The sequence below is a fragment of the Anabrus simplex genome, chromosome 1 (assembly GCF_040414725.1).
Source record: "Anabrus simplex isolate iqAnaSimp1 chromosome 1, ASM4041472v1, whole genome shotgun sequence".
Taxonomy (NCBI): Eukaryota; Metazoa; Arthropoda; class Insecta; order Orthoptera; family Tettigoniidae; genus Anabrus; species Anabrus simplex.
In genome coordinates, this window is record NC_090265.1 from 1,037,219,813 (window position 1) to 1,037,232,772 (window position 12,960).

Here is a 12,960-nt window from a genome sequence, read left to right on the forward strand (position 1 = left end):
AGTCTCGTGGATAGTACTTCTTGCGTCGAGATCCAAGATCTGTCAAGATGGCTACCCTTCTCTGTTCGTTCTTATGGTTCCTATTCCCACACTGACTTGTTCTTGTGTTCATCCTATAATACGTCAACCCTACAAAATAACTGTTTCACTAGCGTTGAAAACAAACATTACAGGAAACATTACAAGGCTGAGGATTGTTCTAGCTTGTTTTTAAAGCCAAAATAATTAAAGCATACCGGTGCTAACGTACGAGGTGTTTTGGTAGTCTAACTACTATGGATACTCTGCTTTCATTTTTACAGAGCTGTTCAACATGCAAGCTGTGATAACCTTTGCGCAAGATAATGTGGGCATGTTGTTAACCGTCTGGGACTCTATATGGAATATCTTCAAGGGTAATATTACTCTTGCAGCAGATTTTTGTACTGCACTGCTAGCAATTCTCTTTGGAGGTGGTACTGCTGTGGTAAATTTCTTTGTCAACTTGGTAAGTTAACCTTTAAAGTTCTTAAAAATAAATTAATCCTCCATACTTTTTAATATTTACTATTGGTTTGACTGAGTAATTTTACTACTGATGTGAATATCTCTTGAGAATTCTCTTGAAAAGATTGGAGTGAGTAGAAACTATCCTGTTACTCATAGGAGCTTTATCAATCTGATGTAATAGTTGTCCATTGTAAATGCTCCCTTCCTCAACTACTTTAAACTGTGCCAATTTCATTTGATAAATCTCCCCCACCTAGCCTATTTCATTCTCCTTGATGGACACACATACGCGCGCGTGTGTGTTTCTCTATGATAGAATCAGTAATGCTATACATATCTAACTCACCAACTACCAAGAGTTCCTCCACTGCAGCAATATCCAACCATGTTACATCAAATGGTCAGTTTACTTTAACCTGCTGAGGAAAACAGATTTGCTCATCGACTTCAAAGCTCACATGCCTATAACCAAGGTGCCAAATACATGTGTATCGGCTTAAAAGAGTGGAAAAGAAAATCCTTAAATATTATATTTTAAAGGGATACTTAAATATTCACATATGATTTTGTAGCTGCCTCTGTGGATCAGCGGTAGAGTGTCGGCCTCCGGATCCCAAGATAGCGGGTTCAAACCCGGCAGAGGTAGTCGGATTTTTGAAGGGCGGAAAAAAGTCCATTCGACACTCCATGTCGTACGATGTCGGCATGTAAAAGATCTCTGGTGACACATTTGGTGTTTACCCGACAAAATTCATTAAATCTCAGCCATAGACGCCCAAGAGAGTTTCGGTTTACTCGGTCTGCCATCTAGTGGGGGCCTAGAGTAAAACGGAACGTCGAAATTGACGAGCAGACAGCCAGATGGCGTCAAATTGAAATGTCTGCACACGGTAGCTGAGGCCATACGATTATTATTATTATTTATTATATGATTTTGTATGAGCTTCTGCTAAATTTAGAAATGGAGAATTTAGAAGACTAAAGACAGAAAGATGTGGTTGAGTTCATTTACAAAATAAGAAATTTACAACTTTATAACCCTGAGTTCACTTTCCCTCTTGCATTTCAATGTTTTGTGTTGAAATTTGAGATTTAATTTAACATTTTAAATTTTAAAACATCCATGAAAATTTACCACTTTACAAATGTATTTATGCTAGTCCATCTTGGGGTCACAGCCATAAGTTATGTACCCCATGATAAGTGTTACTGAAATTTGCTAATCGCTATGTACTTGTATATCTACCCCTTAGTCCCATTTCCTGATATAGGGTTAGGGCTGAGGTGAGATATTATATGGCATGTTTTTATAGCCAGATGACCTTCCTGATGCCAACCACAGTTACAGAGCTCATGAAAATGAAATGAATGATGGTGAATAAAATTGGGTAATGAGGTGGAAGGAATCTGTTGTGGCCTATGAATAGGAAATGTCCCAGCAATTGCTTGGAAGTGAAAATGGGAAACCACAAGAAACCATTCTCAGGATAGGTGATGGTGGGGTCCAAATCCACTCCTCTTCCAAATACAGAGCTTGGCTCCATAGCCATAGCATGTTAATACGCCCAGCCACTCTGTTTGGTTGTCTAGTCGGTATGGGTTTGAATTTGATTATTGAAATTTTTTAAAATTTGCAGTGGTGATAGCTTTATAGATAAAGATAAGGTGTAAAGTTTACAAGACTTTCAGCATTAAATTGGCTAGCCTGCCAAGTTGCAACTCTGACCAGTGCAAGCACGATTGACCAACATCTCATTAGCATATGCACAGTGGAAAAATGACTTGAAAATTCAAATCTTGAAGGCCATCTAGAGATTGGTTCTATAGATACGGGGCACAAGGGCCCAGGGCATGTAAGCCAAGTGTCAAGTAACATTAAAGGCAAGTAATGCAAGAATAAGTATTTTTTTAAAGGTCAGACTTTGGTTTGCTAATTATATAAAACTGGCTGGACAACATAAACTCAAAATCTCCAAAACAGAAATTCTCAAAGTATACATGTACAATCTTTCAAATATGCTAAAAGTGAGATACAATTAATACAAGGTTTGGTTACTCAGTAACTTGGGACTCTAAAAATGAGGTAAAGCTCCAAGCAAACATTACAAAGGTATAACAAATAGCAAAACAATAAGGAGGGGAGGGACTCATATCTAATATGCACTCCTTAACTGCTCAAGCCGGTTCGACGTGTATGTGTACGGACGTACAAAACATAAGCCAGGCACAGTTTGGCGTATACCTGTACGGACTAGGCTAGCGATGTTTTAGATCTGCATCTGCATGCCATCTGTTGGTTGTCAACATGAAGGCTCGGAGCACAGGGTATCATTCTATGCAGGGAAGTATCTTCTACCGTAATGCGGCATTGCGTTGGCGTAAAAAGAATTTGTTTCATTAACGGCGATCGTCATAAACAATATGGTGGCGTCCTCGCTTGGTCCGTATTTATCTAACGCAGCGCATATTAGGTTGATAATGAAAGTGTTACTATAATCTATCAGTTTCATTGTCTGGATTGATAATTTGAGCACACAAGTATGAAGGATGAGTTTTCCACCTAATCAATACTTTATTTACAGATTGTTTAGAATTTATTTATCGTATGATGAATCTATGTACACACATGTATATAGTTCAGGGTAAATGTGCGTTGTCACAAGTCTGTACAATACTATAACTCTAGGTCTAGCATTTTGACCCAATCAACTGCTTCATCCGATGTGCGGTGAATGTCCATTAGCGTTCCTTTGAAAGCTCGAATTGGGCAGTCAGCAACAATGTGGTGGATTGACTGAGAAGAGGTACCACAATCACAATCTGCAGACCTAGTCCAACCCCATTTGCACAACAGATAACCACATCTGCCTTGTCCAGTTCTTATCTGATTGATGATTCTCCACTGTCGTCTTGGAAGATCAAATCCTTGTACTTGTTTAGAAGGATTCTCAACCAGATGTTTGTTCACTACTGAAGACTGATCCCACTGGGCTTTCCATGAACTGTTAACATGAAAAGAGGTTCTTTCAAGATCCATTGCTGTACGCCAGGGTGGTTTCCTTGATTTCAGTCGTTGATGTTCAGTGTGCGTAATATCTTGATGGATGGGTAGTTGGGGGTTCTGCTGAATGTTCTTCCAAACCTTTAGGAGAGCTTCTGATTGTCTTAGGGCTGGAGGTGCAATATTGCTGAGAACAGGAAGCCATAGTGTGTTCGTGCTCCGAATGTAACCCGAGATTATGCGCATTGCCTGATTGAGTCGTACATCGATCTTCTTTGTGTGAACACTATTGATCCAAGAGGGGCAGCAGTATTCAGCAACAGAATATGATAAGGCTAATGCTGTTGATCTTAGAACATGAGTACCGGGCGAGTTGGCCGTGCGCGTTGAGGCGCGCGGCTGTGAGCTTGCATCCAGGAGATAGTAGGTTCGAATCCCACTATCGGCAGCCCTGAAGATGGTTTTCCGTGGTTTCCCATTTTCACACCAGGCAAATGCTAGGGCTGTACCTTAATTAAGGCCACGGCCGCTTCCTTCCAACTCCTAGGCCTTTCCTATCCCATCGTCACCATAAGACCTATCTGTGTCGGTGCGACGTAAAGCCCCTAGCAAAAAAAAACAAAAAAAAAACATGAGTATTGGCTCCCCATGATGTACCAGCAAGTTTCTGAAGAATATTATTTCTAGTTTTTACTTTAGCAGCTACATTTGAAAGATGTTGCTTGAAAGTCAAAGTTCTATCAAGTGTTATTCCCAAGTATTTTGGTGTACTGCAATACGGTAACACTTCACCTTGGAATCTGACTGTTGGTTGGTAATTAGACTGTCTGTTGCATAAGTGGAATGTAGATATAACTGTTTTTTGAGGATTTAGGAGAAGGCACCATTACTTGAAGTATACATCCAAGGCTTCCAGATCAGTGGCTAAAGTAGTTTCAGCATCATAAAAGTTGGAGCACTGAGTCACCAAACAAATGTCATCAGCATAAATGAATTTTCTTGATGATTTGTCTGGGAGGTCATATATGTACAGACTGAAAAGAAGGGGGGAAAGGACTGATCCTTGAGGTAAACCATCGTTTAATTTAAACACTCTACTTCTGTCATTATCAGCGTAGATCTGGAAGTACCTATTACTGAGCATATTGCTAAGTAAGGCCATAAGTTTACGACATGGGATCACACTCAAAAATTTTAGGAGGAGTCCTTCTCGCCAGACAGTATCATAGGCAGCTGATAGATCCAAAAAGGCAGCCACGCTTACTGATTTCCTCTCATATCCATTTTCGATATACGTGGTGAGAGACAGTACTTGATCATTACAACTTCTTCCAGGTCTAAATCCTGCTTGCTCTATAGGAATGTAGCTGTTGATTGTTTCATAAATTCTATTGTAGATCAGTCGCTCAAGGAGTTTATATATAACACTTAGAAGTGCTATTGGACGGTAGCTTTCCACTTTAGATGGATCTTTATTTGGTTTCAGTATGGCTATTATCTTTGTTTTCTTCATCAGAGGTGGTATGTTTCCAGTTTGCAGAATATTAGTGAAGAAGTTGGTTAACCATTTTATTGTGGCTGGTCTGCAATGAGCCAAAAATTCAGGATAAATTCCATCAAATCCTGCAGCTTTTCCAAGTTTCATACTTTTTATTGTGGCTTCAGTTTCCCCTTCTTTGAATGGAGTAGAGAATTCAGAAAACTGCGGCACTGCCCTTTTCTTAATGTTCAACTTTAATTTGATATTCTTTTTTGGTTTGCTTGTCTTTTGTGTTTTTGGAAACTGATATTAGATGATTAGCAAAATCATTCAGATTGATGGCTGTTTTTGATCTCTTAGTTGCAGGGTTTGAAGAATCCAGTTTCCTAATTATAGACCAGGCCTTTCTGCTAGAAGGGGTGTAATCTAGGGATTCCACTGTTTCATGCCAGATCCTTCTTCGACTCTCATCCAAGGATTGGAGGAGACCAACTGCATTGTCGAAATTAGGATGTTCTTCATATCTGAACTACAGCCAGGGATAGAATTATTTACATTAAAAGAACAGTACCGGTTTTGACCTGCAAATAGGTCGTCATCAGATGTTGGTGAACCTGAATAATAGCGATTGTACATAATAAAACATTACTATAAATTAATTGAAACAAGAATGCCTTATTCTAATATAATACTAATGTTAAGATATATACATATGGTACAGTTAAAGGGCTTTGACTTGTTGGAGTCCCATTCAAATATCTATGCTGTATGCCAACATTATGTCAAACAAGATATATACATATGATACAATGAAGGGCTTTGGCATGCGGGAGTCCCATGAATGCCACATATTCCAAAAATTGTATAGCTGATAGGGTAGAGTTCATAGAGAATAAAGGGTCACTGAAGTTTTGGTGTCGAGTTCAAATATCTATGCAGTATGCCAACATTACATTCAACTGTTGTATAGATAGAATCAAGGTGCATTGTTGGACCACAATTTTGCAGGGAACATTGTGTTCAGTAGATTGAGGTTCTGTAACTTGTTTAACAGGTACTATGTTCATTCTTAATCTATGTTGTTGCTGATACACGCTAGTTTTCAGGATCCTTGTTGAGGCATATGTATGTTATATTGAAATTAAAGAAAGTAGGTTGTTGAAAGTGTTAGTGGTGAAGATTATGCACAGCAGCAAATTACTTGTGGTGTACATAATGAGAGTAATATAAGTGAATGTTCACCTGAGTGGTCATGGACACCTGTTGATTCAAATTTTATTCCAACTAGAAAGTAATTAAGCTTTTTTTTTTTTTTATATGCCACCTTCTTATGTATGTACATACAACATCTGTATGATATGAACTGCATATCCACTTATTTTGAACAAAATCGGACAAGTCATTTGTTATAGCAATGTTTGTGACAGCATGTAAAATTGCGATATTTTTCTCAAATTTATTACCACTGTAAGGTAAAACTTGGCCAACTTTTAATACCGACTTGAAGGTTTAACAGTACATTTAGTAGTCTGGCCAGGCATCCCTGCTACAGTAATGGAGTAGAACGTACTGCCAGCAACTCTACACAGAGTGCTGAACGGCAGTAAATAAATCGGCTTCCTAAAGGGACCAACAGCTTCAGGCGGATGGGTCCCTCTAGGTGGGGTGATAGTCCCCTTTATGGAGGAAATGCCTCCAAAATCCATAAAGCAGCATCTGTACACCATATTAGGGGCAGCTGCAGCTTCTCTGCTGGGCAGCAGCAGTTAGGAGAATGTCTGCAGCGGATAATCATGTATATGACAATGGGAAAGTCTCCATTGCATACGAGAGAAGGCAATGGTAAACCGCTTTAACAGAATACAGTGTTACCAAAATAACTACGTGGAATATGACAGAAGTGAGTTATGATGATATAGTACCAGAAGATGTGACCACCAAGCTCAATAGCTGCAGTCGCTTAAGTGCGGCCAGAATCCAGTATTTGGGAGATAGTGGGTTCGAAGCCCACTGTCGGCAGCCCTGAAGATGGTTTTCCATGGTTTCCCATTTTCACACCAAGCAAATGCTGGGACTCTACCTTAATTAAGGCCACGGACGCTTCCTTCCCACTCCTAGTCCTTTCCTCTCTCATCGTTGCCATAAGACCTATCTGTGTCAGTGCGACGTAAAGCAACTTGCAAAAAAAAAAAAAAAATGAAGATGTGACCCTCAAGTTGGAAGGCATTTCATATGCTACTGAGGAAGAGCCTTGGATCCTTCAGAGTACTAGTGATGCTAATGACGTAGCAAATGCTGCCGAGGCTGCCATTCATGATAAAGGAATCCAAAGTTGTAAAGACAGGTTCATTGTAGGCACGTGGAATGTGTAGAGTATGTATCAAGGTAAATTAGGAATTGTGAAAAATGAAATGACTCGTTTGAATATTACGAAATGAAATGCCGTGTGGCTTTTAGTGCCGGGATATCCCAGGATGGGTTCGGCTCGCCAGGTGCAGGTCTTTCTATTTGACACCCGTAGGCGACCTGCATGTCGTGATGAGGATGAAATGATGATGAAGACAACACATATACCCAGCCCCCGTGCCATTGGAATTAACCAATTAAGGTTAAAATCCCCAACCCGGCCGGGAATCGAACCCGGGACCCTCTGAACCGAAGGCCAGTATGCTGACCGTTCAGCCAATAAGTCGGACGCTTGAATATTGATATCTTAGAATTACCAAATTACGTTGGACTGGAATAGGTCACTTCAAATCAGGAGAACACATAATATATTATTCAGGACATCAGGAACAGAAAGAGCATGGTGTGACTTTTGTAATCAACCAGCAAACTACTGGAACTGTTCTGGGTTATGATGTCATAAGTGATTGAGTGATGTCCATAAAGTTCCAAGGGCAACCTCTCAGTATGACCATACTACTGGTATATGCCCCAACTGAGGCTGAAAATGACAATGTTGATGTATTTTATGATCAAGTGCAAGCATCTGTACATAAGACATGCAGACAAGATGTGTAACTTCTGATTGGAGATTGGAATGCCAAAATCAAAAAGTTAAAGAGAGAAATGTTGTGGTTCTCAATGGCCTAGGTGTTCGAAATGAAGCTGGAGAGTGGCTTATCAGTTTCTGTGAATCTAATAACCTTTTCATTGCCAACACATGTTTCAAGCAACCTGTACACCTGGACATCACCTGATGGGAAATACAGGAATCAGATCAATTGCATAATTGGGTCTACAGAGGTGCCAACTATTATGGATTGTCCATAATTATTACGGAGTTCACCTCTTGATTATGGAGTTACGGTCAGAGGGGAAATTATTACGGAAAAGCTTACATTATCACAAAAAGATAATTTTCTATAGAGGAAAAGGAACCATGTTCATTCTTTTCGAGCCTTTCCCCTAGATCATTCTCATTTCAATGCTTGTGAGTTGACAACAATACTTATTTGATCGTGACTTCCTTTTGCTACCCATAAGCGATGTAAAACTCATTGTGAATGAAGGAGCTCAAACACTGCTCTTCTCCACTATAAATCCTTCAGTAATGTTGTATTTGCTGTGTTAAGTGCACCTGACAGTTGACAGAAAGATTGAGAAAGAAGCGAGACCTACGTTAAGCACACCTGCACTGGAATAGCTTATAGTTCAGAAGACGAAAATGTTATCACAGTGGGAAGGATGCTTTAAGAAAAACTACACTGAAAAGCAGCTGTTGCGTGAGAAACAAGCCACAAGGAAAGTTTTATCACAGAACTAACAGGTTGCATGCAAATTTTATTGTGTTGCAGTGTCTATAGAAAATTATTGCAGTTGAATAGATTGCTAGAGGGAAGGGTAAAAGGGGTGTCATTATCGAGGGGAAGGAGCATGCTTTGGACTTGACTCCCCATTTTTCTTGGGGCAGAGGGCAAGTACTGATAATCCACATCAAAGGTTGCCACCTCTGGGTGTAGAAGGTGGCAAATTTCTGTTGTAGCAGCAAAAACTTCATCAGGCGCAGACTGTGGATCAAATCATGAATTGCTGATGTGTCAAAATTAAAAAGGTGGGGCTGATGACCTAGATGTTAGGCCCCTTTAAACAACAAGCGTCATCATCATCATCATCAAACTTAAAAGGAATATTAAGGTAATCCAACACCCAAGATACAACTGTGAAAACATTCCTACACTGTTTAAAACACCTAAATCTCCTTGATCAGGAACTGGAGGAACTTTGGTGTGAAATTGAAGACATTGTTAAGGATGAATGTAACGAAACCTTGCTGAGGGCTGAGGAAAAGAGAACATCACATTGGATGACAACAGAAACTATCAAAATAGCAAAGAGAACGAAAGAAGCCAAACTTCTGAAGGATACAGAACTTGTGACTTTGTTGAATAGATTTCTGTAGAAATGTTTGCGAAGATAAGCAGCAGTGCTATACCAACATCTGTACTGACTTGGAAGAGGACAACAAAAAAGGCAACATGAGAAAAGTTTTGCAACATATATCCACCTTAAGAAAGAAGTTTGAACCACGAATTGGAATGGTCAAGGATGCTAATGTAAAAACGATTATTGATGGTGAAGTGGTGAAGGGATCACACAGAGGGACTTGTAAAATCAAGAGATAAAAACTAACACCTCATTGAAAGAAACTAAATTTGATTTGGAACCTCTTGTGTTTGAAGATAAAGTGAGGATGGCTCAAAGTCATAAGCCCAATGAAAGGCCTCAGGAACAGATGGAATTGTAGCTGAATTATAGCAAGCAACAGAAGAATCATAAGTTATAGTTTTCACTGGAATATATCAACAGATTTGGAAAACTTCGACTTGGCCCACAGATTAGAAATGGTCCATTTTCATTCCCATACCAGAAAAAGGAGATCTATTGGATTGCTCCAACTATCCTATCGTCGCTATAAGACCTATCTATGTCAGTGAGACATAAAGCAAACTGCTTGCTGTAAACGATTGTGAATAATACTTCAGCTAACAATTGTTTAGTTGGTCTGTTTTTACTTTGCACTTGTTTACTAAAATGTTTCAGTCATTAACAGTTTTTTTTCTAGGGGCTTTATGTCGCACCGACACAGATAGGTCTTATGGCAACGATGGGATAGGAAAGGCCTAGGAGTTGGAAGGAAGCGGCCGTGGCCTTAATTAAGGTACAGCTCCAGCATTTGCCTGGTGTGAAAATGGGAAACCACGGAAAACCATCTTCAGGGCTGCCGATAGTGGGATTCGAACCTACTATCTCCCGGATGCAAGCTCACAGCCGCGCGCCTCTACATGCACGGCCAACTCGCCCGGTCATTAACAGTTTTACCAACATGCACAACTATACTTAAACTAGCTGATATACCCATGCTTTGCTATGGAATTCTACATTTTATACAGAATTCTAGGTTAGGTAGTGTACACGTTGTGAGTAAGATTGTATTAAATTGCATAGCACTTACCATTACCCTAGAAACATGATGGGGAAGTCACCAAACGTCTTTTTTTATTATTTTATGTGAAGACTGGGTAGGGAATTTTCTTTATAATGGTAGGCCCTATTGCCTACCATCGGTCACAATCAAGTTGGGGAATTTTCATTATAATGGCAGACTCTCACTCTACAGAAGTTACAACATTAATTAAAACCACCTTTCCAATTCATAACAATCCTTATATTTAGGATATAAACATTATACAGGTGTTAGAACTAGGACATGTTTCACTTAAACTTCGCAAGCATCATCAGCTATAAAAAGACTTAAACCAAGGTAGGTCAGGGCTCTGTATCCAGTTAATATAATATAAAATGTTCATAAGGTCTAATATTACATTGATAAAAATTAATTTTAACAATTTAAAACCATTCAATAAGACTATATTATGTCTATTAAAAACAAGTGGTAACCATAAAATCGCTGATGTGTATGTGAGGTGAGTGACGTGGAAATGTTACAGTGAGTTGCTATGAATGATTGTTCGTATAATATTCCAGATCATAACAATCTTCACACAGTGGCATTTGAATGCTTGTGATTAAGAACAGTAAGAATGAGCTGATATGGAATTATGAGCTGTGGTCTCATTTCATTTCATAGATTAAAACGTGGCGAGGTACGTAGAAATCACTTGATGGGTTGGTTGAAAAACAAATGTTGTGAAGAATAAAATGTTACATGAATCGCCGTGAAACTCGAGGGACTTCTTCGCATTGTCTCCGATCGTTATCATGGATTGGCGATATGTTATCTTGAGCTTCAAATGGGGAATTAACTAATCTTTGAAAGTGTATAGGCAGAATCAATCGGGTTGAGCCCCTTGAATGAAAAGATAAAGTTACGTGTCAGTTGCTAGATCTTAAAGGATACTCTGCTGTGAGGGAAATGTTATTAAAAACGCTTACCCCTTATGTTAGCTGCGAGATGATTAGTCCCTTCATTGTTTAAGAAGGTCTGTTGGTCACTAGCTTGCTGCTGCATGTGTTGTATGGTTGTGGTTGTAGAGGCGGGGAAGTAGGTGGGAGGGGAAGGGAGGGCAGGACACTGTACTAGTTACGAGCTAGCGGAGGGGATGCAGTGTGAAGAGGCACTGTAGGTGTAGTAACTGTTGATACTGGTGGATTGAATGCATGTTTATAGTAAAAGATTTTCATGAAATTATTAGCATTGATACCAAAATTAGCAAGTAGATTGGGGATTTGCTTGATTATAGGACTATTAATATCCGAGATGTCGTTTATGTTCCAAGGTGTTGTAGTGTTCTAAGTATCTTATTCTGAAACTACGACTGGTCTGCCCCACATATGAGAAATTGCACTGGGTACACCTGAGTCTGTATATTCCAGAGCTTGAGAATTTGTCGTAAATTATATTACAGTAGAAGTCCGATAGTCCAGCACGTTCGGAACTGGCCTGGTGCTAGATTACCGAAAATGCCGGACAATCGGGCGGTACCTCTTACTAATAATAGGTTAAGGCGTACAGTGAAAACAGTTGTAACGTGGCGTTTTGCAGTAAAATGTTGATCAGCAGAAGCGTTAGTTTAATAACTTAAACTCAAAATTAGGGCAGCACCAAATTTTCATTCAACGCATTCAGTGTACATACATGTACTGTACAATATTTTAGGACTTGAAAAATTCTCTAACATCTTTTTGTTTTCAATATCATTGTCACTGGGCATAAAAGTTATTTCTGATGATATGTAAATCAGTAAGTTCAGTGGCATTATAATTAGTATTACACTCAGCAAAAGTGATGAATTTATTTAGGGACTCTGCGGCTTCTGCCCAGCTGATTCTCTCTTTTCCTTCGGTTTCCTCATCCGAATCACTCTCTTCAAGATTATGTATAGGTTGAGGGTTTAATATACTTTTGGACAATGTCCTCATCGGTTAGCTCCTGCTCTGTAGGTTCATTGTTATCCATTTGAATCCACTCCGCGAGTTCCTCTTCAGATACGTTATCCAAAGGATTGTTGTTAGTTACACTTCTTACAATATCCAAAACTTCAGACACTGATTCCGGGATGTTGTTCCTCCTCAACAGTCTGTGGTGTTGAATCAAATGTTGGATCCGCAGTTCGCCAAAGTTTTCTCCAACACTGTTGTAAAGTAACTTTTTTTACTTGAGCCCTGGATATTGCAACAGCATAGACGGCACCCTGTACATTAAACTTTTTTTGAAATTCAGTTACATCACACCCAGCGTTTAACAGGCTGTGAACGAAATAACTCCTATGAAAACATTTAAAGTTCTGGATTACCCCTTGATCCATTGGCTGAATCAGTGACGTAACATTAGGCAGCAGAAGTGTAGCAAATATATTTCCAGAAACTAACTCAGCTACTGGTGGATATGCTTTACAGTTGTCCAAAAGAAGGATGGCTTCGCTGTCTTCTGGTAGACCAAGGTTTTCGAAGCTTTCTTAGACTTGTGGCACAAAATGATGAAAGAACCAGTCTTTGAATAGGATGGCAGTCATCCACGCATTTG

General features: G+C 39.5%; 1 protein-coding gene across 4 annotated transcripts in view; it reads left to right on the forward strand.

The window, feature by feature from the left end:
• Positions 1-12,960, forward strand: part of LOC136857929 (transmembrane protein 245) — a 323,942-nt gene that overhangs the window by 184,947 nt on the left and 126,035 nt on the right. For all 4 annotated transcript variants that reach the window (XR_011017582.1, XR_011017584.1, XM_068225347.1 and 1 more), the window contains exon 9: positions 303-487. Coding sequence is in view for 2 of the 4 variants with exons in the window: in XM_068225347.1 (XP_068081448.1) it covers positions 303-487 (185 nt within the window). In the remaining 2 variants the exon portion in view is untranslated. The remainder of the gene's footprint in view (positions 1-302; positions 488-12,960) is intronic.